The following is a 24,648-nucleotide window of genomic DNA, read 5'->3' as shown; positions in this document are numbered from 1 at the left end:
GCCCCCATACATATTGCCCACAGACTACTTACAGAGATAACCTGCAGTTTTAATTAAAAATATTACTCAAATGAATTCCATTTCAGAAACTCACAAACCAAGCCTGAAGAAACCCCACCTGAAGCACAGAGGCCTCCAGCAGCTGCAGAAAGCACGGCCTTAACCTTTCCAAAGTCCAGGCAGGATGAGAGGGCTGATGTGTGAGGGTTGGGCACATGCTGACTAACCCTAACCCGTACTACCACATTTATCTACTCCATAAGTAACTTTTTATAAAATCAAGCAAGACTAAGAGTACACAGCAACATAATTGCTCACTCAAGTTGTGCATGATGATGCAAGCACATATTTTAGATGTCAGTATTGTTAAATTAATCCAAATGTAGCATTTACTTTTATGCATTAAGACTTACAAGAGTATTTGGTAGAACATCCTATGGAGATAATGAATTACAGTTTTCACTAAAGTATTTTAAGAACGCATTAATAGAAGTTATGTAAATGGAATAAACTTCATCCTATATATTTTTATTAATTTCCCCCCTTTATTACAGAAAGGTAATTTAATCAAATTAGGTCCTTATTAATAGAAAACATTGATCTTACCATTTATAGGACAAGTTCATAAAATACATTTTTAGGTATGTGCATGTGATTTCTCAGGTAAGCACTGTCAGCTTTTACTCCTGTGATTGGAAATTATTCCAAATGCTGAAATATACCAAATTTCAAAAGTATCAATTCCTATGAATTTCTTAGAATTCTCTAGCTTTAGTTAATATAATCATGGTTTTTTGAAACAAAACATAACAAAATCCCACAAAACCAGTTCTTTGGAAAAAACCCACAGTTTTTGACAGAGAGAGAGAATATGACTTGACAAAGTAAACTGGATTATGAGGCATACAAATCAAGAAACATCAAAGGAATTCAATCCTGATTTGGATACTGAGGCATCCAGTTTCATGTTATAGTTTAACGAGAACAGTTTTAATTCCCAGAATCTGACTGTGAAATTACATTACAAAATAAAATACTTACACAACATTTAGTTATGTACATTCTGCTCCAAAGAATGGACTGTGGAAATTCTTTACATTTCTCTTAGAAATACATACAAACCACAGCAGAGGCCAACAATCCACTGGCAATTAATAGCCATGAGTCAGCTTCAGGGAAAAATACCTGTGGAAAGTTTTAATCTAATACTGCTTTACTAAAAGCATTTCAGTGTCTCTTCAGACTGCTTTAAGTAGTTTGTTCTCCTTGCCCCAAAACATTATCCCAGTTTACCTTGTATGATGCCTGGGTAGTTGTTAAGAGTACATCTTTCACAGAAGAAGATAAATATTAAGAACAGGAAATTAGGAGTTCAGAAAATTACAATAGAGAAAGTCCAGGCAGGTGTACACTGTGTGAGTCATCTAAAACAGAAGGAAAAGTAAAATTGACTGTGCCCCTGTGATATACTCCTATACATATTTTATGGAAAACTTTACACAGCTTACCCTTTATCTTACTTCAAAACACATAATTTATATTATTACTTAAAAAGAACCACAGATATACTTGAAAAGAAACACAGTTATAAAGTAACTAGTCTGTTACTCTGTAGGAATAACTTAAAGCTCTTTTACTAGTCTGGACAATTTGTACATTCATTTGAATGGGAGATCACACCAAGTGCTGCAAGATAGGAATTACATTCAGAGAAATGGATATCAACCTCCATTCCAAATTTCTCATCAGTACACTCTAATAATCATCAATCTGGGTGAGGACTCTCTTATAAAAAATCTTAGATAGCCCCAAAATGCAAATAATTAATTTAAACACTAAATGCAGTAGTTTTCCTACAGGTGGCTGAATTTCACATTAAGTGGAAAATTTTAGTTTTGGTTATGTTTTATTTTGTCACATAAAATAAAGAAATTACAACTTCTAATCCCACAAAAATATGCTTAGACCACACAAGTCTTCCTAATAAACCATTACAGAAGCAACAGTTTCCTGGTTTGACTTAAATGTTTGTGGAAACACAAATTAATTTGTCAAAATTGACGTATACACAATGCAATCTTTAGTGTTCTGCTTCTCCCTTGCCAATCATTTCAGCTGGGAACTTATTCAGTAGTTACTTTAATGCTGTTCTTAAGTTACTTGATGAAAATGCAGCCACTGAAGTCTGATGATGAGAACTGAACTTTAAGAAGTTCTTTGCATTTTGTCTGAAAAACATGTGCCAGTCATCAAATCTCTCAGAATTCTAAACACCAAAAGAACAGAAGAAAACAAAAATGGATAGGTACTTAAAACTATGATGTCTAGTTCTCCTATATACATATATATATATATAAAAATTAACTTACATTGTAATATCAAACTGCATAGCATTACAAAAGAAGGCAACTTGAATGGCTGAAATTAAACAATGTGAATGTTACCAACTCTATTATTACCATTCTGGAATTTATAATACCATAGAGTAGACTGTTGCTAGCAACAGCTATAGCCCAATTTAAGCAAAGTCTGCCTTAATTCCAGTGAATGTAGAAATCATTAATTCAGACAAGTTGTTGCATGCTCTGTTTTCAGGTCCTCTTTGCAGGTTTTGCTGTTAACTGTTTCTCTCTTTCAAGTTCCTTCTCACGTTGCTGCTCTCGTTCCAGTTCTTCCTTCTGCCTCTTTTGTTGCAGCTTAAGTGCTCTTTTCTAAACAGAAAATAAAATAATTGTAAGTTTTATAGATATATGTAACTTAAATTCAACAAACAAAATTCCTCCCATTCTGCCTCTCCAACATACCTTATAACTGAATATAGCATAAACTGTTCATTTTTGCTTCATCCCTCCCACTTTCATCTTACTGTTCAGAAATGGGAAGTTTGTGATCTACACTGGGAAAACACAAACTGGAGCCCCCACAATCTCACTAAAAGTCATCCTTTGGGTGTACCTGACAAGGTTCTTACCATGCAATTTACTGCCTCCAAGAAAAAATTCTCTTGTTGAACACACTGAAGGACTAATCTTGCCAGAATGTAACCAGGCTGTCTATATAGCATGGAACAAGTGAACTTACGCCACTGTTAATGGTACATTAAACAGAAGGATAAATTCTTACATTTGTGACAATCTAGTTTCCATTGAAATAAAACTGAAACAACAAAGAGATCTGCTTGGAATGGAGTGGACCAAGCAACAGAACAAGGCATGATTCTTACACCACCTAAACATGAAGACTGCACTGAAAGAATAGTTCAGATGTGTAAGCTGCTTGAGCACCATTAGGAAAAAGTGAGCGGTTAAAAACATACATGGCTTGGAGCTACTGAAAACATCCTTTTAAGGTAAAATTCTATTTTAATCAGAATTTTCAGCATCATCCAAAATAAAAATTGAAAGTCAATAATATATAAGTAAATATCTCTATTGGAAAGTAAAAATATTTATCCCACTTACTTTTAACTTTGATGTCTTCTCATGCAGCATCATCATTTCATTTCTAATATTCACTAACTTGTTGTGATAGTGTTTAGCTTCTGAAAACTTAAAAACCATAACTGTTAAAGCATTGACTGTCAAGTTGGAATAGTTGTTTTATAAAGCTACATAGCAAAATAGCAATCAAAAACAGTGATTACCAGAACAGTTTGATAATGTAACATATTCAAGTTTATATACAAAATACACATATCACATATATTCATATAGAAAACTACTACATCTCAACAGTTACATACAGTTATCTAGAGTTATGACTCACAAAACTAGAACAAAAATTTTACAACTTTATATGCACCACACAGGAGTGTTTAATGCACCATTCTTGCTAGTCTGGGGAGGTACACAGAGCCCATGCTGGAGCCTCAATCCTACTGAAAAAATGTGTACATTTGCTTTGGCTGCTGGCTTTGAACAGCCAGTCTCACCAATGCTGCCAGACTGAGCCTGAACTCTCTTCCCATTGCCCTGTCTGTTAAAGGGAAACATGCTGGTTCCCACCCTCTCCAGCAGTTTGTCCCTAATATCTGAACTGGCTTACTTTCATTAAGAAAAAGATACAAGCTAGTAATGCTTCAGCTAGAAAATTTCTGCCAGTCTAGAATTTAAAAGGCATTACTGATACTTACCAAAGCATTGATATGAACAATGGAGTTACAATCTTTGAATTTTGAAATTTCTTGTTCTAATGTTTCTAGCAGTACCACTTGGTTCTGTCTAAAACAAAACAAGATGCATAAACCCAAAGTAAAGCACCACATACATTTTTCAACCATTCCCTTAAATAGACTTCTAATCAAAACAGTATCAATATGCACTTCCCAATACCAGATTCCTCTTATGCTATGCTAGGCAATTTCCATTAAAACATAAGTAAATGACTTTACAAAAACTCAAACTACTATTTGTTGCACAAATTCAGCTGGCAACATACAGCACATGGACATCCAGGATAAATATCCCAAAAACCCTGAAGAGACACTCTCCAGGTTGCAGTGGTTGACTGAAAGGAAGAACAATTAGCTCTTGACTTTCCACTTGGGTGCCTCTGCGTCACATTGCAGGACTAAGTTATTTCTGTACAGAACTTGTGTGGATTTCTGGTTTATTAAGGATCTCCATCCCACACAAATCAGCTCAAGTCTTTCCAGACAAAGGCTGTCCGTGGCAGGAGCACAACCACATCATGCATAGTGAAAACCAAACTAAGGTACCCTACAAAACCTGAGATGGATCTGTGTAAAGCTCTTTCCACTATCTCTGTATCCATGGCAGATCTGATCTGCATTTGAAATCAACTACTCTTGGTTATCAGTGAGGTATCAGTGTACAAAGAACTCTTATCTATTTAGCTCCTTACTTGTATTTTTCAAGTGCTTTTTAATATGGTTTAGAGACTGAACAACAAACAATGTATCTCACTACAAGCTGCCCTGAATACAAACTGCATGTCTCCAAGCAAAATAAATCCAGCTTTTAGCACACTTTTCCACTACAGAAATGAATAAGCATTTAAGAAATCTAAGTCTTCTGCTCTGCCTGGCTTAGGGGATTTTAGTCTTCTAGTGTTACACATTCTTCAGCCATAGTGCTCACAGGCTACACTGCAGCTTAGACACACCCTAGTACTCCCATAGATCACTGAATTATTCAGGATGCTCAAGACAGGATACAGAAATGCTGATGAACAATATTCCAGTTAAAGAGAGCTGGCACATTATATTGAAAAGAGCAGCAAACCAAGTATGCATGTGTATAAAGTTGCTTTCAAAAATATGCTTACGTAAGTTCCTGCAGTGCTGATTTTGATCGCTGAAGATCAGGCAGATAGTGGGAAATCAATCCTTCAGTTAGCTGCTCCACAGCTTTCTCATCTATTAAAGGCAGATCTTCTACGACTCCTTCATCTGGAGATGCATCACTGGGAGCTACAACAAAGAACAGCAAGGCTGAGTGTGACAGGTCAGCACACACTTCAAGTTTCACCTAGAGCAACTATATTTTCAGAAAAGGAAAATTCTCTGCACTTTTTCAACTAAACTGAGCTTTCGTCTTCCTCTTCTTTATTCCTCCTTTATTCTCAGTGCTGTATCACAAGCTTCCTGATAAACCCTTTTATGTGAACAGCAGCAGAATAGAAAGAGGGAAATATAACTGTTCCATATATATCTTAAAAAAATTAAAAATTCAGTACTCCAATCTACTCAAAAAAAAAAAAAGGTAACATCAGTGTTCTGACTATGTATCAATAGTACCTAAACATTAACAGCCCCCAGCCTTTGCTTTCAAAGTCTGAGATCAAGCTATGAAAGGCCTTCGTCTGTCACTCAAAACACCAGGAGTTCATGCTGAACTCCAAGAACTGAATTTCACGGCCTGTAAGTTTCGTATGGGCAGGCTATGATTATTTTTTGTCTGCTCGTGGTAGATAAAACCGTGTACCCTCCAGGCCCCCGCACGGGAGAGCCCGATGCGGGCGCCAGCCCTCGGCCTCCGAGGGCGCTGGCCCGCAGCACCGGGCGCGGCGGAGCCTCCCGCCGGGCGCCCTGCTCTGACCGGCTCCAGCCTCTCCCCGGCCCTCCCCGCAGCCCCGGCCCGCCCGGCCCGGGCTCCCCTCACGTACCCAGCGAGCGCCCGGGATCACCCACGGCCGCCGCCTCCTTCCCCTCCGGCCGCTCCGCGCCGCTCATCGCTGCGCTCCCGGCGCCCTCCGGCGGGGCAGGGCGGGGCGGGGCCGCCCGAGCCCGCGGCAGGCGGGTCCGGCCGCCCTCACCGAGCGGGCGGGCCCGGCGCCCCCCGGCCCGCGCCCCGCCGCCGCACCGTAGAGCCGCGGCCGCCTCGCGCTCCGGGGCCGGGCCGCGGGCGCGGAAGTGACGCGCGAGCGACGGTGGCGGCCTTGGGAGACGAGCCTGGAACCGGGGCCGAGCCTGGAACCGGGGCCGAGCCTGGAACCGGGGCCGAGCCTGACAGCGGGGCCGAGCCTGGAACCGGGGCCGAGCCTGGTACCGGGGCCGAGCCTGACAGCGGGGCCGAGCCTGGAACCGGGGCCGAGCCTGGTACCGGGGCCGAGCCTGACAGCGGGGCCGAGCCTGGAACCGGGGCCGAGCCTGGTACCGGGGCCGAGCCTGACAGCGGGGCCGAGCCTGGAACCGGGGCCGAGCCTGGTACCGGGGCCGAGCCTGGTACCGGGGCCGAGCCTGGAACCGGGGCCGAGCCTGACAGCGGGGCCGAGCCTGGTACCGGGGCCGAGCCTGGAACCGGGGCCGAGCCTGACAGCGGGGCCGAGCCTGGTACCGGGGCCGAGCCTGACAGCGGGGCGGCGGCCGGCCGCTGGGCCGGTGTCAGTGGCGGTGCCGGGCGCTCCCTCCCGCCGCTCCCCGCGGTGCCTGCCTCGCCCGGAGCGCTCTGAAGCCGCCTGGCCCCGGGAGCAGCCGCTGGGGCCGGGGCTGAGCCTGGGTTCCACCCCGCTGTGGGCAGAGGGGCGATGGCCCCGGCCCAGCCGCCGGGGACAGCGGCTGCCCGGCGGGAGCAGCACCGCGCTGCCCAGGGAGCTCTGCTGCCCCTCAGAAAACAGCTAAATCACCGCAGGTGCCCTTTCTTAGGGACATCCTGGCTCTTGTATTTACAGATTTGTATTCTCCAGAAACTCTGCAGACTTTATTTGTAGCTTTTGTTTCTTGGGAAATTAATAACTAGCTTTTGTGTATTCGTTTGTCTATGCATCTCCCCCAACAGTCTGCAAGAGCGGTAATAACTTCACACAGAATCTTAGAATATTCTGAGTTGGAAGGGGCCCAGAGGGATCATTAAATTCAGCTCTTAATTGAGTGGCCCATACGGGGATCAAACTGCCACCTTGGTGTTATCAGCACCCTGCCCTAACCAACTTGAAAGTATAAATATTCTTTAATGAAAATCAGTTTTGTATGGTAGTATTTATTTTTTTTTTTCCTCTTTTACCAATAAAGGTCTATTCAGGAAATGCAGGTGCCACCATAGAAAGAAAATAATGAAGGACCACTCAGAAAGGTTTTATTTTAATGCAATATTTTAATATATCCCCCAGCCTTAAAGATTAAATTCAATTCAGGCAGTCCCCCTAATGCTCATCAGAAAGAGATTGAGGCAAAAAAAAAAAAGGTCTTTTGAGGTGATCTGTCAACTTTAAAATGAACATTTCTAACATCAAAATTGTTGCAAATTCATTTACTTTTTTCTTCATATGCATATTCTAATTAATTTTTGTTCACAATTGTCACTGTTCCATCACCAGATTAAAGACTTACCCATTTTTCTGCTTTTTTAAAGGAGCAACAAGAGGAAGATGTTAATTAATGCAGACTCAACTCAAATTCTTAATTCTAACTGGTTAGCAATTTTACTTAAAATTTTGTTTCTTTTGGTAGGGGGGAAAGCCCAAAGCTTTTGTTAAAAGTTTCACTGGGAAAGACTTCACAGTTTCCAGATGGAATTTCTAGTAAGAACAAGTGAGATAATGATTCTGAAATAGTCTCACTTGAGATGTGGGAGTTTCAGATTTGTGCTCCTGCTTTGCCTGTTCCAGGCCTTCCCACGTCTTGCAGAAATAGACTAAGGATTGGAATAGAAAATGGTATCTGGTTTTCTGACAAATTAAAATTTAACTGTTTGTCAACCCAAATGTTCCAAAAAAGAGAATGATAGAAAACTCTTCTTGTTCCTTTTCTTCTGCAAAACATCCTCTGTTTCACAGTAACTATTTCCCAAGTGCCTATGTTTGTAACACTGTTGACATCACATAATTGTGTTTCATTTTAGTTTTATGTTGTAGCAACTGTGTTCAGAGACCTTAAATGGACACTATCACTTAGATATTTTGGATTTTACTGTTTGCAACTGATTTAAGCAGTTACATATATTGTAACCATGCCCCTCCCTAGAAATGTGAGTGAAAATGGAGTTAAGCGATCTTGAATTGTATAGCAAATAGGATGTTTTGAACCATCACCTTTGGATGTGCCACATGACTTCAGGGATGACAACATGAAAAGGAAATACTTCACATTAATAGGTAACCTCTTTGAGACTCTCATCAAGTCCTCATTAAGTAAACTAGACTATAGAAAGAGCACAGCCTTGGCTACTACAATGAAGAAATTGAGTGTAGCTGGTACAAAGAGTTCTGCTCAACATCAGCTCATCTTTCCAATGTATGAGCTGGTTCTTGACTTGACAACACGTCTGGTCTTAGTTATTCAGTAAACGGTGAGCTGGCAAACCTTGGTGCACTGTCCCAAAGTGTATTAGTCCCCCCAGCTAAATCTCATTCCTTGGTGCTGGAAGTTTCTGTTCCTGTAGGAGTGGCAAAGCTCCAGCGTAAAGTCTAGCATTCTGAGACAGTTTAAAATGCAGTCTCCTGAAACCTGGCTGCTCATGTCTGTGTGTCCTTCACTCACTTTGTGCTGGTACAAGGGGTGAAACTCTTGAAGCACAGAGTGAGTTAAATCACCCAGACAGAACAGAAACATCAAGAAAGGGTGAACTGGAACACAGCTGGGAACACTTTGCTAGGCAGCAAGGCTGGCTTAACTGGTTCCCATCCTTCGCTGCTCATTCTGACTCCCACACTATTCGCTGCCCCCTTGTTGTCATATGGATGTCTCTGCAAGGTGATATCATGCAAACAGTCTCAGTTACACAGACAAATATATCCAAACCCCTCCCAATATGCATTGTTTAATTTTTACCCATTTCAGGGACTGAGTTCATTGTCTGGCCCCTGAACAACTGTACTGGTAACAATGCTGGGGGAATCATAAGGTGGGTAAAATGGCAGGAGATGGCACCACTTTAGGCAGTTAAAGAAAAATAACCTGACATTACATGCTCAGGAAAACAGCCACATTTTAAAGTGGCAAGGGAGCTCAGATAAAGGGTCATACTATCTATTTTTGGACATCATTAAGAGAACAACAATAAGCAACCTCTGCCAGTCTACCACAGAGGACTCCTTTCCCACAGGGCCAGTTCCAAGAAGGGGCTCGCTCCATGTCCTGCAGCACTGCCCTGATGCCTACCAGAATCTGCTATCAGCCTTGGACAAGGAGTGCCTTTCTTCAAAATCCTGCACTTCTATACAACTCCCCAGTCTTCCCTTGGTAACTTCCTTCAACCTAGTAACAAAGTAAGATATGAACCTTCTCTCTGACAAGCATGATTTCTCAGAAATGTTTATGGCTTAGCAAACTGACTGAATACAGTAACAGAATTTGGCCATAGGTACAAACTGATGCAGAACACATGTAGGCTGAAAATCAGACTATGAGGAGCAGGAATAACTTCTCCGAAAAATTAGTAAAGGCAAAAATCTATTTACTCTTATGTTAGAGCACAGCTAGGACAGGAATTATACAACAGCAGGGTCCCTGAGGTTTGTTTCTTCTTACATCCTTTAAGGAATGTCCAGAAAGGTGTATGAGACTTCCTACAACTCTACCTTAACAGAGTTACTGAAACAATGTAAAGAGCTGTGCCGTGACAGAAGAGAAAGGGAAAAGAGAAAATACAATGCAAAGTTCTGCCGTTCAAAATCTGAAGCCAGAGCACGGAACTATGCAGTTCAGGCTTCCAGCGTACTGAACACAGCTTCCTGTGTATCACGACCACCGTACCTGCATTATATGGCTTTAGCAGCTCTTAGCCTCTACTTCGCATGGCATTTACCCACTGAACAGAAAGGCAGGGAGGGACGGGAGCAGCCCCGCAGGCCGCCCCGAGGGAGGCGCGGGTGCCGCCGCCGCACCGGGCGGGCCCCTCCGCCCCTCGCTCCGCGGGCAGCGCGGGCGCGGCGGGGCGGCGGCAGCGGGACTCGAACCCGCGGCCGTCCCGCGCGGGCGGCGCAGGCGCAGTGCTGGCGGGGTCCGCGGGCGCGCAGGGGACGCGACTCCCACCAAGTGCTTCCGCCGCCGTACGCGGAGCAGCCCCCGGAGCGCGCAGGGATTGCGAGGGCGGCGCGCTGCCCGCGGAGCGGTGCGCGGAGCGGAGGGCTGTGCCGCGCATGGCGGCGGCGGCGCTCCCCCTGCGCCGGCAGGGAGGCGGCCCCGCGCCGGGTGCCGCCTGCCCGGCCGCGGCGTGAGCGGGGCTGAGCGCTGCGCGGGGTGACCGCGGCTCCGGCGGTGACAGCGCCTCGCGGCGCCGTGCCCGGCGCGGAGGCGGCGCTGTGGGCCGGTGGTGCCGGGGCGCTCCGCGGCGGAGCCCCGCGCCCCTTTCCGTCCGACCTGCGCGGGGCCCGGGGGGCGATGTAGGGGACATGCCCTGACGGGACGACGAGCGGTCGGGGCGCCGCCTGCGAGGGCACAGCTGCGCCAGCGGAGCCGCCCGCGGCGGGTCGGCCGCGCCCGGCGAGGCCCCCGAGCGCCGCCGCTATGGCTGGGGCCGGGCTCTGGACGAGCATCAAGTCCCTGCTAGGGAGGAGCGAGGACCCTCTGCTCCTGAACGACTCCAGTGCCTTTGACTTCTCGGACGAGGTGGGGGATGAGGACTTCCCCAGGTTTAACAAGCTGCGCGTGGTGGTGGCGGACGACGGCTCGGAGGCGGCCCCGGAGACGCCGGTGAACGGGGCGTCCCCGGGGCTGCCGTCCGACGACGAGTCCCTGCTGGACCGGGACATCGCCCTGCGCAGCGCCCGGGCCGGCCGGCCGGACCCCTGCAGCGGCTGCAGCAGCCGGCGGGAGCGCTCCAAGCAGAGGAAGGTGAAGAAGCGGCTGACGCTCGCTGCTCTCCTCTACCTCCTCTTCATGACGGGGGAGCTCATAGGTGAGTCGGGGGCTTTCTGAGCTGTCCCTCCGGCACGGTGCCTGACAGCGTGTTAGGCTATGGTGGGCTTGGCTTTGAGTAGTTGCTGAGAGAATCCATCAGTCCTTTAGAGAGACCAGAGAGATGAGCTGCACGTGCAGAGTGAGGGAATAAAGTCCATCTGTATGTTCCTTGAAAGAATTTGCAACTTTCTTTACCTGAATCTCTCATCAATTCTCCGAAATGTCATAAAATATATGCAAATTTTTCTTTGTCTGATAGACTTTTATTTCTTCCTGTAAGTTTTTAAGTTGTTTTTAACAAAGGAAAAGTGGCACAAACAATTTCAATTGCAGTATTTTTTAATCAACGACCATAAAATCTTGCTGTGTTTGCAACAAGAGAAGAAGAGGAAAATATAATTTTAAATGCGACATTTAGTATAATAATGAAAGTAATACTCTGGTATATTTTCCCTTAGTCACCATATACACCAATACACACTATTACTTAGAACTAAAAGTCCTGAACTATCAACGGCAATCCAGTAGAGACATCACTCCCTTGAGAACTTCTTGATGTCATACTGTGGCCTGGACTAGCATGTGCTCCATCCAGACATAAATCATATGAGCACAGTCATGTAAAGTGACAATTATTTTAACACTTCCTGCTACAATATATAAGAATACCAAGTAGTTGCATTAAATTATTTGTAGTTTTTGTTAGTACTTGCAGAAGTGTAGTGGGGTTTTACTTGAAAATGAGTTCCCATATAAGCACCTGATTGTTGGTCAGAAGAATGAACCTATTGCTCAAGTTCAGCTTTTATTGCTCCCTCCTAACGGCTGGGCTGCACAGGATAAGGAGAACCTGTGTATTATAAACCAACATTATACAACTGTGCTTTATCGAATAGGCTATAGCAGCATAGACTTGAAATAAAATGTGTCCTTGAGATGCATAGATTAGCTCTTAAGTGTTATGCCTTTGGCATTGTCTTATCATTTTTACAAAGTTCAGTATTTATCTTCTAATCTCTGTTCACTTACTGTGTCCTCTTACTATTTTGGATATCTGTATTTTGGATGCATCCATGCCATGCAGTGCAAGTGTCTGTTGGGTGTGACTCAGCCTCCTGAAAAATGCTTTAATGTTCTCATCCACTGTCCCCTGATTTGGAGTTGTGGGGAGCACTACACAGTGCCAGTACATTGATATATGTATGTTGAGCTAGGTCTCTCCATAGCAATTAATTGCTTTTAAATTTCTTAAATTTCAGCATTCAAGTCTGAATCAGAGCTAATCAGATTTATTACTTGCCATAATTCAAGCACACACACACAAATCTAATAATAAAAACTTTCTGGAAGTGAAGAACAGTAGCATGTTCTACATCCTCCTCCTGACTTCTGCAAATTGAGTCAGTTGAATACTTGTGAGAAGTGAGCTCATGCTCTTGGATGGTTTTGCTAGGACAACTGTGAATCGTGTTCTTAACACAAACTTGTGCAAGATGGATAGGGGACAAAATAATTGCTAGAGTATAACTAATGCAGTTTGTCCCACAGATGTAGGGAAAAAAAAAACTACAAGAAATATTCAATTTTTCAGAGAGAGACCAGAATATTGACTGCGTCTGCACCAGTTTTATTTAGGGCCTTTTTTCAGGAATGTGGGTTAATGGAAAAAAGTGGTTTTGCTTTTCAGCATGTCTCAGTGTGTGGCTGGTCATTAATAACATGGCCACAATACATCAGCTTATTATGGCTAAGGCTCTATGTGTCAAACCTGTGGGCATTTGGCTGAATGCCTCCATTTGCCCCCTGGCTCCATGTTTTTTCTCTGGCTGAGATTTTAGTTCAGCATGAACTCAGGTAAATTTGATGAGCAATAGTGTTGTATTTTAGGCTTAGACATCCTTTAACATGAGAGTGATGCTAGTTGATTGTATCAGAGTTCTGGTGTATACTGAATTTAGTTCAGTGGCCTCTTACTGAATAATGACCCTCAATGGCTTCAGTGGTCCTCTTAGTGAAGGGCCTCTTACTGAATAATGTCTGAGCTGTTGGCAGGTTGATGCTCAAGTCACTGGGAGCATTTCTTTTTGGGGCTCTGGATCTGATTCATGCTGTTGGAGACCTCTCCATAGCTAGTGCAGGGACAGCTCTAGAAGTAATAGATGTTGAGAGTAAAAGTACTCTGATCACTGTCACATCAACTGTTCTTCCCACACAGTCAGGACTTGAGCAGGTTGGATTTGTCTGTACAGAGTGTTAAAGCTGTACTGTGGACTCGTCCTCCTCAGGTCTGGGTGTGCTGTTTCCAGCCATATTTCTTTCTTTGGACACAGAATCAGAGAGCACTGAGAGTCAGACCCATCAAATATTCAGGCATCCATCTTCCACAAAGAATAAATAGAGGGTTTGGATATCTCTGTAATTCTGTGGATCTTGACTTGTCACAGGGTGAGTAATAATCAGCAGAAGAGTAGTTAGAGATATAGCCCCCATGTCCTGGGTCAGTGCCCCACCTATTTAATTTATTTCACTCCAGCCCTGTACTGTGTTGTCTTTGGTTGGTTTCAAATTTCCAAACTTTATGAGCAGATCTGAAGCTCAGGTATTTGGGAAACTCTGGTCATGTAGGATATTTTAACTGACTTCTGCCTATGATCTTTGACAGATTTCAGTTTCTGAGAGAAAAGCAGAAGACTGTACAAGACAATTAATTTTTTCAGTAAAAATCTTTCTGGTGTCTGTTACCAATGTCAAGATGAAGGAAATCTTGTTTCAGCAGCTTTTCTTGTGAGGTCTTGATTGGCATATTTTTTCCAAACTCATTACTTCAGCCTATCTCATTGTTTGTTGCTTAATTTGATTACCAGTTAGATAACAATTTACACTTTGGGGAAACCATTGTGCATTAAGAAATGAAAAACATATTGCAAGTCCTAGTTAGCTTTTCTCACAGGGTTTTTATATTCTCAGCTATGTTTAGAAATTTCTAATTGATCATCCATGAGGAGAACTGCTGTCCTTCATGGGTCACTGAAAACAGTGGTGAGCCATCAAGCTGTTTATTTGTAAAGATTATACATGTCTTTTTTTCCAAGTTGCCAATTGTATTTAAACAGCCCCTAGGCAGTACCTTTAACCACGTGATGAACTGATACATTTAGAAACAGAGAACCTTTGATTTCAGGATTTAGTAAATGGAAATTACGTTTTCTTAATCTACATGCTGCATTATGTTTAGCTTCAGTATCTGAATTCCTTCCTTATAATTTTATTTTGAAAATCTTTAAATGTGAGAGGCTAGCTGAAGTAGAATTGACTCTTCTTGGACTGAAGTGATTCTCAAAATAATACATACAAATCAACATATATACTGTAAATAATTATATATGTAAAGTGCTGAAATAAATGTCCTTACATATTGTTTGTTGCACTTTCTAAATGTTTTTTTTTAAATATGGGAGTACACAAATTAATTCAAAAAGGAATGGCATAACTCATTTTACTCAAAAAGCTGCTGAATTGCTAAATCTTAAAAAGTCATTGTTTATGAACTGTGATGGCCTTTTGGAGAATTTCAGCCTCAGAAGAATTTGACATAGAAAGTTTTGAACAATTGAAGAAAGAGGCTGGAGGAACGGAGCTGTTTGAAATGTAGTGCATTTGGTAGGTGGCCACAGCACAAACCGTACTGCAGTACAGCTGTGCACCGTGTTTGGCTGGGGAGGAGAGAGTAACTCTGCAGGTGTGTACATAAGAACACCCACAGCCACACACACACAGGTTTTATGACCAGTCTTAAAAGCTATCAGCCAATTGTGAATTCCCCTTTGCTATTTTCTCTGGTCAGCCTCTTCTCTAAGAAAATTTTAATTGTATATGAAGATTTCTTTATTTGAAATGTTAGTTGAAGCCTGAAGCCTGCCAAATGGCACACCAGCTGCACACTTTGCTCAGTACAATTTACAGGCTGCATGACAATCTCAAGGTAAAAAGAGAAACCAAATAATAGCTGAGCTGACACTGAAGATGTGATCTTTTCTGAAATAATAGGCTTACCTTCAAGCATATGGGAGACAACACGGCCTGTCCTTGAGTCCCCTCTGTATAAGGGATACTTAAGGGAGAGGTGCATTGTTTAAATCTTTCACTCATCCAATAGTAGCACTAGCAATTGAATTGGAACAAAGATATTAACCTTTGATCTCAGGTTATTTGTCTCAATGCAGCTCATTATTGCAATAAAAAATTATGGTAATAAACAACAAAGAAAAATGCTGTATGAGTGAAAGTCATTGTCTTTCAATAGATATTGCGAGAATGTACACGCTTCTGCTAGGATGGGGAATAATTAAGGTTGAAAAATAAAGTAATAAAAATAAAAAGGGGACAGGGTAAATTTCCTGGTCATTGAATCTTAGGAGTTCTGTTCCTGTTCTGTTCTGTCAGAGTGTTTAACAGCTGTAGTTTAACAAAAGAATCAGTTGATTAAACATGTGCAGTAATATGCAGAGAAAAGACACAAAACTGTTTTGGACCTGATCTTGCAAACATTATGATGCAAGAAGTCTCTGTTAGAATAACAGGAGTGAATCCTTTCTATGTTACTCTTAATAGAAAGCACACTTGACTGCACTTTTAACTATGGTAGCTTTAAATCATTGCATGGCATTTTGCTTGTAATGGCAAACACCCCTCCATGTTTAGAGTGTATAAGAAAGGCTCTCATGTACTTATTGTTCTATTCTGAAAATAAATAACTGTAAGCTGTGCAAGAGGATATTATGTAAAATAATTAAAAATGTCCTGACTTTTCCTATTATGTTTTCAGGTGGCTATGTTGCTAACAGTCTAGCAATTATGACAGATGCACTTCACATGCTAATTGACCTTAGTGGTATTATTTTGACTCTCCTCGCTCTCTGGCTGTCTGCAAAATCTCCAACAAAGAGGTTCACTTTTGGATTTCATCGCTTAGGTATGTAGCTATCAGATTTTGCTGTTAAAGACTATTTTAAGCAACAACTGTAAAGACCACCTAATTCTAGAAGAACAGGTAGCTAGAAAGAAAGTAGCAACAAACCTTAGAGTTGCTTTAGCTGACTCTCAGTGTCCTTTCACTGGCCATTGGGGATACACTGCTAAGGTTGTATTGCCACAAGTGAATAGATTAAAAAAAACAAAAAACTAAACTTGGCCTAAAGTTTGAAAGCAGAATTTCACTGGGAGCAAGGCATGTCCCACCATTTCTGTGGAAGGGGCACTTAGCAGATTCAGAATTAAAATCTGAATGCTTGATTCATCTTCCATCTTGAAGAGTAAGGCTGGGGAATTGAATTCATGGTGACATTGCTGGTGCAGGAGTTGTGCATGTCAGCCCGTGGTTGTTCACAACAGATTATTGCCAGTGCCCAGGATTTAAAAAATCTTGTTGACTTCAGCACAATTGTGATACTGGAAAAAAGGTCCTATTCAATGTGAAAAATTACATTTTAATCCACAGCTAAGAAGTTATGTAGAACATATTATTAGAGAGCTCTGCCCTGCCAGAACTCGTATAAATCAGTATTCCTCTTGCATTTCCCAAACCACAGAAAGCTGAGGTCAAAATGCCCTATGGTTTGCAAAATACAGCAAATTACTTAACCTCTGTCCAGTTAAGGTGTCTCTAAAAAGAAGTGTAAACAGAATTATGGACTAACCCTTGGAAGAATATTTTCAGGATTTATAACTTCATGTTTGGAAATGTAATGATGATAAAGGGTATTTTCATGTGGTTGCTAACTGGATATAATATACAGCTGCAGGTCCGTAGACATTTTAGCAAAATCTTCAAAGTATCTTTTTCATGAAATAGGTAATTTATAGTGTCCCAGTTTTCTACCTGTTTTCTACTACACTCTACAGCATACATTTTTCAAGGAATTTCATTCTTGTGTAGTCACTATTTGCAATTCTTATTTTGGCTGCTAGAACAGCAGTAGAATTCAACAACTCCATCATTCCTTGTCATTTGTCATCAGTTAGTCACTAGTGCATGAATGCATAACTCTGTACACTAGCTAAGCTCTTTAGGGCTCTAGCAAGAAAGCATTAGCAATGCCAGCATTTCCCATTACAAACTTTTCTTTCATGAAGTTTTAATTTTGTGATAGGAGCTTCTCTGATACTGAAACCTGACCTTGCAGGTATGCCCCTGGCACTTGCTCATACTCTCCAGAAGGATGTTTGTTAGCATTTGTACATATTTTAACCCTATTTCAAAATAAGTTGGGTAGTTTATATGTCTTTGTAACTTTTCTAAAATCAAATAGCACATACCTTGAACGTGCTAGCTTAAAACAGGGCTATTAAAAATAAAAGGACCTTACTTAACCATTAAAATATTACTCAGTTCTGTAAATTTTCACTGGCTTTTCAATTAATGTGAAAGAACAAATCCCTGAAGATTACTGCCGCCTCATTTTCTGTATATTTTTTTCTTTCCAGTTTACTGCCAAGAAAAATACTAGTCAAATGCTAGCCAGACTGATCCAGTGGTGGTCCATGGGCCAGATGTGGTCCATAACATTAGTCTGTACTGCCCTTCTCTCTAGGAGCAGCTACAGGGAGCAGCCTCTAAGTTCTGAAACAATTGTTCCTCCTTTTCTGCTCCCAGTGCCAGCAGGTGGTCAAAGACTAGAACAGGTTCTAGTGGAGTGTCCTCAGTTGGAAATACATGAAGCCCACCTGGGAGCAGCCCTGAGCAACTCACTGTAGCTGACTCTCCTTTGAGCAGGACTACACAATTTCCAGGGGCTCCTTTTTACTTCAACCACCCTGCATGAGTAGCAGCAGTGCAGCTCTCTGGATGAGGAGAGCCTGGGGCTGGGGAGAAGAGTTTCTGTGCTGCAGGAAGGAAGTGAGTCAAGGCTTTGCAAGTACAGAAGATGGGATGGCTCAAAATTACTATACAAAGTCTTTTTAAAAATCACATTTGTGAAATTTATTTGCCTGATTTTAGGCACCCAGTCTAAATGCTGTGGCCTGAGGGCCCAGTTTCACACATGAGTGAGTGCTGGCAATGGAATAAAGCATTTCTAGTTTCTTGTAACACATTTTTCCAAGTAACCTATATGTAAGAAGCTTGTCAGCAAATAATATCAGTTCAACAATAGCTTAAACTTCACAAGAGAGATGTTAAAATGTGTCAGGATGTTAGAAGTAAGGTACAGATTGGGCATCTATCACAGAAGATGTGAATTATTTGTTTAAAGCTGGGAATATGTGCAAGAATTGTCTCATCACTGATCTGCTCTGCATTTAGTTTTAAGATAATCCATACATTCAGTAGGCATGAAAACATTCTAATGAGCAATGTTTCTGGTACTTGTTATCATTTTTGTTTGCAGAATGATGAATTTTCAATTATTCCCATAAACATTGTTTTGTAAAAGCAACAGACCTGTTAGTTGTCTAGTTAAATTCCAGAAGGAAGTTAGCACTAATTTTAATTTATTTGAATTCTCTTTGAATACATAATATATAAGTTCCAACTTCAGTTTTATTCCATTATGAGTTGTGAAAAGGAAGCTGACAGATTCAGGAATGGGTTAGAAAAGTGAAGACAAAATAATGGAAACTGCAGTCATGTTAAAAAAGAATTAAATTCTTGAAACCGAAAATAGTTCATTTTCACCACCAAGTGCAGATACCTCCTTTTCAGCAAGACACTGAGCAGATTTAAGCATAGATATGCAACCTGGCACTTGTCCATTGCTGCAGAGACAATGTTAGTAATGACAGGATCAGCCAGTCCACTGAGACGGTGCACAGTTCATTTCACAAGAAGTGAAAGATCTCAGCACAAATCTACAATGCTGACATGACAGTGACTCTGGAAGAAACTGCAAGAAAAACACTGGTTTCCATTGCAGAAAACGTGGGTTTAGATTGTAAAAGCATACTATATTATTTCCCTGGTAAATGCTAATGTGCTATGGCTTCACAAGTTTATAAAAAGCATTCTGGAAAACCTTCTAAGCAATGTATTGTGTATTTTTAGGACTGTTGCCCTCAATAATCTGCCAGCTTTGTAAAGATAATTTCCATTTCTGTTGATATTTCCAGGATTTTCAAGTTGCTCTGAAATCATCTCAGATTATGACAGTTGACTTTCAGAGCCTTGTTACTGCCTGGTAATGCTGTTCCTCATCCAGGCATTGACACACTACTCAGCAGCTGTGTGAATTTCATCTCCCATAATGTTAATAATTCAGTGCATGGATCAACTGATTTTGGTGACATTAAAATGCTGATATAGCTGCATGGGTTTTTTTCTGTAATACTCAATAAATAAAATTAAAACACTTCTGTGTTAGAGAAGGCATCTGCAGTAACCCAAGTTGTACCTGCAGGCTGACAGATTGAAGGGAGGCAATTCTCAGATGAGTATTAGAGCTATGGGATAGCCAAGGGCAGAATTTTGCCCTTACTGGGGAATAAATCAGGGCAACATGTGGAACTAGGGGGAAGAACAACCATTACGATTCCAAGTAAATTAATTCCACCTCTGATCTTTGAGTTCACAGAGGAAGGCTGAGATCCCAGTGATCCATCTGGCAAGTGACAGTAATGAGCATTATGCATAATGATTACAGATTACTCAGGCATGGCTGCAGATTTATATGCAATACAATGGAGCAAGCATTAAGGTTTTCCCAGAGCTTTTTGTAAAGCCCTGTATTAACTTGATTATAACTGAGACAGTCTTTAACTGGGCTAATGTTTTCTCTGCCACCTGTGTTGCCTTTTTTTTTTTTTTTTAAGTTTCAGCTGCTGCAGGCAATAGTTTTCAGAATATGAAGCTAGAGGATAAAAGTACATTTATGATAAAAGCCATCTAGTGTCCTATTTGTGTGGCAGCAGCTCTCTGGCCACATAGAGCAGACACAGACTTTCCCAGGCATTTCCTGGGGAAGGCTGTGAGAAGATCAGAGAAAGAATGAGAAACAGTTCTTATCTCCACTTGTTGCACCTGCTGTTGTGCACATGTGGAATGTGTCACAGAGATCTGTTTACCAAAGGGTGATTTCTTAATTGGACACTAGATAGTATTTAGATTGATTGACCAATTAGGTCAAAGCTGTATCAGACTAGCTAGAAGAGTTACTAAGTTTCTTAGTAAGTATAGTACCATATAGTATAAGATGATATAATAAAGCGATTGATCAACCTTCTACAATCACAAAGTCAATCCTGATTATTACCCGGCTGGGGGCCTGCAGCAACACATTTGGAAATAACCTTTTTTCTTTATAGTAGGACCTTAAAACTGTAGTGTGGACTCATCCTGCTCAAGCTTGTGTGCTATACCAGCACAATTTCATGACTTGGGTACTGAGGCAGCACAAAAGTCCTGACCTATAAAACACTCAGCCCTGTTTACCTCCCATCTGAACAGCAGGAACTTCATAGAGAACTGTAACCACTTTCCACAGATGTATATGGCAGCAGAAAGTATAGGACAATGAAGTACTAGTTTTTATTAGTTTTCTAATTTTTATATTTATTTAATATGTTTCCTTTTGAAAGTCCCTGCTGATCAGATACAATTTCTATGCCAAAATAATGGTCATAATGTTCTTACTTTTGTGAAATAATATTTGGTAAATATTAGATAATGTTAGAACAGCATTACACAGCACTACAGAATACACAGCAATACAGAAACTTACATTAATCAAGCCTTTGTAGCTGAAATCTGCCTCAAATAACATTTATGAACACATATGTCAAGAAGCTTAAGAGTATAATGTGTGACAAGTTTGTACTGTTTGATTTCTTTACCTTTTTGTGATGTTTTTCTCCATCCTAAATACAAAAGGATCTATAAAAATAATTTATAAACCCAGCTTAATATTCTGGACAATTAAAATCAGTGTTTCCCTTATTTGTGGGTAGGCTGGTAATGGTTGAGATCACCTGTCCTCGTCATCCCTAGACAGGGCCTTTACCTGTGACTTTTCAGGCAAATGTTCCGGTTATCTGAAGAAGTCAGGATCATCAACTGTGCAGAAGTTTTCAGAGAAAACATAATTTGAGTTATATACGGATGATAGAGACATGTGAAGGAGTTTATTAGAACAAACTCCCTTGGTTAGTCCTATTTTACAAGTTTTATTTGCCACACAACTTGTTAGTTTATATTAGGTATGATATGGATAAAGTAGTTAAAACAAGGCCCTGTCTACATTCTAATTTGGAAATAGAAGTGGATCTGACATGCATTTTTATAATGTTTTTTCCTTTCTGTTTGCAGAAGTACTATCAGCCATCATTAGTGTACTGCTGGTCTATATCCTTATGGCATTCCTCCTGTATGAGGCTGTTCAGAGAACTATCCATATGGACTATGAAATAAATGGTGATATCATGCTCATCACAGCAGCTGTTGGTGTTGCAGTTAACTTAATGTAAGATACCTCACTCCATTGACACTCAGAAATGTATTTCTCAATAAGCTGCTAATTCATTTACAGCCTGTAACTTTTCATTTTGCTGGACCTCTTAATTTTCCCAAATAAGACAAGAAGTTACATTGAGTATTATTTTTCAATTATTTGGTTTAAAATGAAAAAACCCTAACAAATTTTCCCTACCCAACAAACCCTAAAGCCTGTTTCTTGAAGCATTTTCTCTTCTTTCACTTTCAGAATGGGGTTTTTGCTGAATCAATCTGGCCACCTTCACTCCCACTCCCATTCCCACCCTCAGTCTCACATACCTCAGCCGAGCTCTCCAAATGCAGCCCAGGGCAGCAGCCACGGGCACAGCAGCCACGGGCACAGCAGCCACGGGCACAGCAGCCTGGCTGTGAGAGCAGCGTTTGTCCACGCCCTGGGGGACCTGGTACAGAGCATCGGGGTGCTCGTAGCTGCTTACATCATCCGCTTTAAGGTAAGGAAGGGCCTCTCCCAGAGGTACAAGGAATTCTTGGCATTTCAGTTCTGGTGATGAAAGTCAAAAGGGGCATGTTTTTATAAGTTATTAAAAATATCTTCTTAATGATATTTTATGATAAGCTTCATATATCATGCAAAATAAGCAAAACTGTTTCTACTACATATATTGTAACTATTTAAACAAAAAAAAAAAAATTAGTGAAACTTGGAACTAGAAGTAAACGTGTTTTCTGTGTCACATTTTTGTAAGTAATCTTGTTTTCATACATCCTTTGACATTGTGAAATTTCCCTTCTGCAGCCAGAATACAAGATTGCTGATCCTATATGTACATATGTATTTTCCATACTGGTGGTTTTTACAACAGTTCGAATTCTTTGTGACACGGGAGTTATTATTCTGGAAGGTAAGATCTGTGCCCAATCTGCAGTACTTTACATGGAAAATACCAGTTTACTCGACATTATGATCCCTATCTCTACGTGGATTGTACCTAGAGACCTGTCTGTCTTGGGGCTGCTTTAGTCTGCCAGTTCTTTATGGCTCCTCTAAATTGCAGCAGTTTTTACATCTCTTTGACTGTGGCCAGAACAACACAAGTCCTGTATCTGCACCCTCTTTACCATCAGGAGATATAGATGTGAAATGTACAGAACTTTTTTGTGTGTCTGCAGTGACTCAGCTGAATCAAGTGAACATTTGCCCAGACTTAGTTCTACACTCTCACTTTTATTACTTGTACAATTAAAGTGAATGTGAGTGTACAGTTAAAGTGAATGCAGGTAAAAGGAGGCACCAAGCACAGTCAAATGGCTGGACATGTGGTTCACACCACTCCTGTCTTCCCCTTTCCCACAAGTGCCTTGTATTGTGTGTATCCACTGTTCCCATAAGGGAAGCTGCAAGTTAAGAGTGCTGTAAAATGCAGGAAAAAAAAGGGAAGAAAAAGCTGAACGTGGGCTGAAGGATCTTATCTTGTGTGACATAGATTGAAACACGGTCAGCAACATCCTTTGCTTTATCACAGATCACATGCCAACTATTACTGCTTGATCTAGTACTATTACTTTATTAAGTGAAGATGTTAGGGCTGGGGGAAAATGCTAGGTTTTAACTGCACATTTCTAACTGTCTCATTTGAATTACCATTGACTTTACTTTTATTGTGTTATGAAGTTAAATCAGAAACCTCAGAATCTTCAGTCAAGTGCTTTTGCTATCACTCAAGATTAAAAAAAATCCAACAAAGTAGAAGTTCACTGAGAAGGCAAAAATGATGAAATTTGCCGACTCCACAATTAGTTCCAATGTAATAGATTTAGCTGAAGAAAACAGATAAGACAAACTAATCAGATTGCAGATATTTTGTGTTGTAGCTGTTTGCATAGGTATCCCAGTTGTCATAAAAAAATCTCCGTATTCATGATGTCATTAGAAGTGATGATATGTGGGCTTTATGCATACTAGGGTACTTTTCCAACTCAGATTCAGTTTCTCCAGAGAATGGCCTCGTGGTTATACTGGAAACTGCTTCTACAACATCAAGGCCCTTGAAGTTGTATCAACTTTTGGTATTAACTTCAGTTTCTTCATTATCCTATGAATGCTAAATTAAAAAATTAAATAGCTATCCAACACAAGCAATGAGATTCTAGCTTTTAATATAGATTTATAAGGCAGAATGGAAGCCCATCACAAGTATGATGTAGATAGGAGATTTAAAGTCCATTTTTCCTAGGAAAAAGAAAGCTGTACAAATACCAGACAGCTAGTTATTTATCAGCTAAATAAATTTTTATGGTCTCCACTAGATGGAAAATTTTGTTTCATGTGAGAAAGCCCCAGATGCTGAACTTTTAAAAGAGATAGTAGTGAAAATAACATAATTTAAGAGACAGTAAGGTACCAGGTTCAAAGAAGTCATGCAAAAAGTCTGAAGAAATTTGAGACGCAAGTGGCTGAACTCCTCATAGTATACATAAAGAAACTCCACAAAACTAGAAGATAAGCAAGAAAAGCTACTGTAGCATAAAAACTACTCAGAAAGAGTTTATTGATAATCTAAAATTTTGATTTTGCCCTTTGTACAGAAAAAGGATGGTGGTGGTAAGTTAGAGGTGTGCTGCTGAAAATGCCAAAAGGACTTGATCTCTGATTTGCAGAGATGACACCCTGCAAAACACAGTCCTCTGTGTTGGCCACTGCACGTGGATTACTGTAGCCTGTGAACATGATCCCAGGTACCTGAAAAGCAGTTTCAGGAGACAGGCCCTAGTGGGTTTTTTGACAGATTTTGACCCTAGAGTCTGCCCTAAGCAGTTACTAAGGGTTAGAAGCTGCAGTGAAGTTGTCAACAAAAGTACATCATTGCAAAGGATCTAATGCTGGCTGTTGTCAGAGTGTGGATTCTGG

General features: G+C 41.4%; 3 protein-coding genes across 3 annotated transcripts in view; 1 reads left to right on the top strand and 2 right to left on the bottom strand.

The window, feature by feature from the left end:
* Positions 1-512: 512 nt before the first annotated feature.
* BLOC1S6 (biogenesis of lysosomal organelles complex 1 subunit 6) lies at positions 513-6,288 on the bottom strand. Its single transcript, XM_021537522.4, has 5 exons — positions 6,127-6,288; positions 5,287-5,431; positions 4,133-4,220; positions 3,462-3,548; positions 513-2,711 (listed from the first exon to the last, which is right to left on the bottom strand). Exons 1-5 carry the CDS (start codon positions 6,191-6,193, stop codon positions 2,592-2,594), a joined length of 507 nt encoding a protein of 168 aa, XP_021393197.3. The 5' UTR covers positions 6,194-6,288; the 3' UTR covers positions 513-2,591.
* Positions 6,289-10,631: 4,343 nt separating this feature from the next.
* The window catches only part of SLC30A4 (solute carrier family 30 member 4), a 17,275-nt gene continuing 3,258 nt past the window's right edge, over positions 10,632-24,648 (top strand). The window contains exons 1-5 of the mRNA XM_021537518.3: positions 10,632-11,297; positions 16,125-16,271; positions 21,594-21,747; positions 21,988-22,231; positions 22,537-22,642. Of these exons, the coding sequence (XP_021393193.2) occupies positions 10,907-11,297; positions 16,125-16,271; positions 21,594-21,747; positions 21,988-22,231; positions 22,537-22,642 (1,042 nt within the window). The 5' untranslated portion in view covers positions 10,632-10,906. The remainder of the gene's footprint in view (positions 11,298-16,124; positions 16,272-21,593; positions 21,748-21,987; positions 22,232-22,536; positions 22,643-24,648) is intronic.
* COXFA4L3 (cytochrome c oxidase associated subunit FA4L3) overlaps positions 20,557-24,648 on the bottom strand; it is an 18,319-nt gene continuing 14,227 nt past the window's right edge. The window contains exon 8 of the transcript XR_014957528.1: positions 20,557-22,281. The gene's annotated coding sequence lies outside the window, so the exon portion shown is untranslated. The remainder of the gene's footprint in view (positions 22,282-24,648) is intronic.

The sequence above is a fragment of the Lonchura striata genome, chromosome 10 (genome assembly GCF_050655825.1).
Source record: "Lonchura striata isolate lonStrDom1 chromosome 10, ASM5065582v1, whole genome shotgun sequence".
Classification (NCBI taxonomy): Eukaryota; Metazoa; Chordata; class Aves; order Passeriformes; family Estrildidae; genus Lonchura; species Lonchura striata.
The sequence above is the reverse complement of the archived record's forward strand: the minus strand, read 5'-3'. Positions and strand labels throughout refer to the sequence as shown.

Excerpts from the sequence above, each read along its gene's own strand:
- BLOC1S6 (XM_021537522.4), bottom strand. The coding sequence starts at position 6,193 with ATGAGCGGCGCGGAGCGGCCGGAGGGGAAGGAGGCGGCGGCCGTGGGT. Across the intron at positions 5,432-6,126 it reads TGATCCCGGGCGCTCGCTGG|CTCCCAGTGATGCATCTCCA; the intron begins GTACGTGAGGGG and ends TCTTTGTTGTAG. Across the intron at positions 2,712-3,461 it reads AGAAGACATCAAAGTTAAAA|AAAAGAGCACTTAAGCTGCA; the intron begins GTAAGTGGGATA and ends TTTTCTGTTTAG.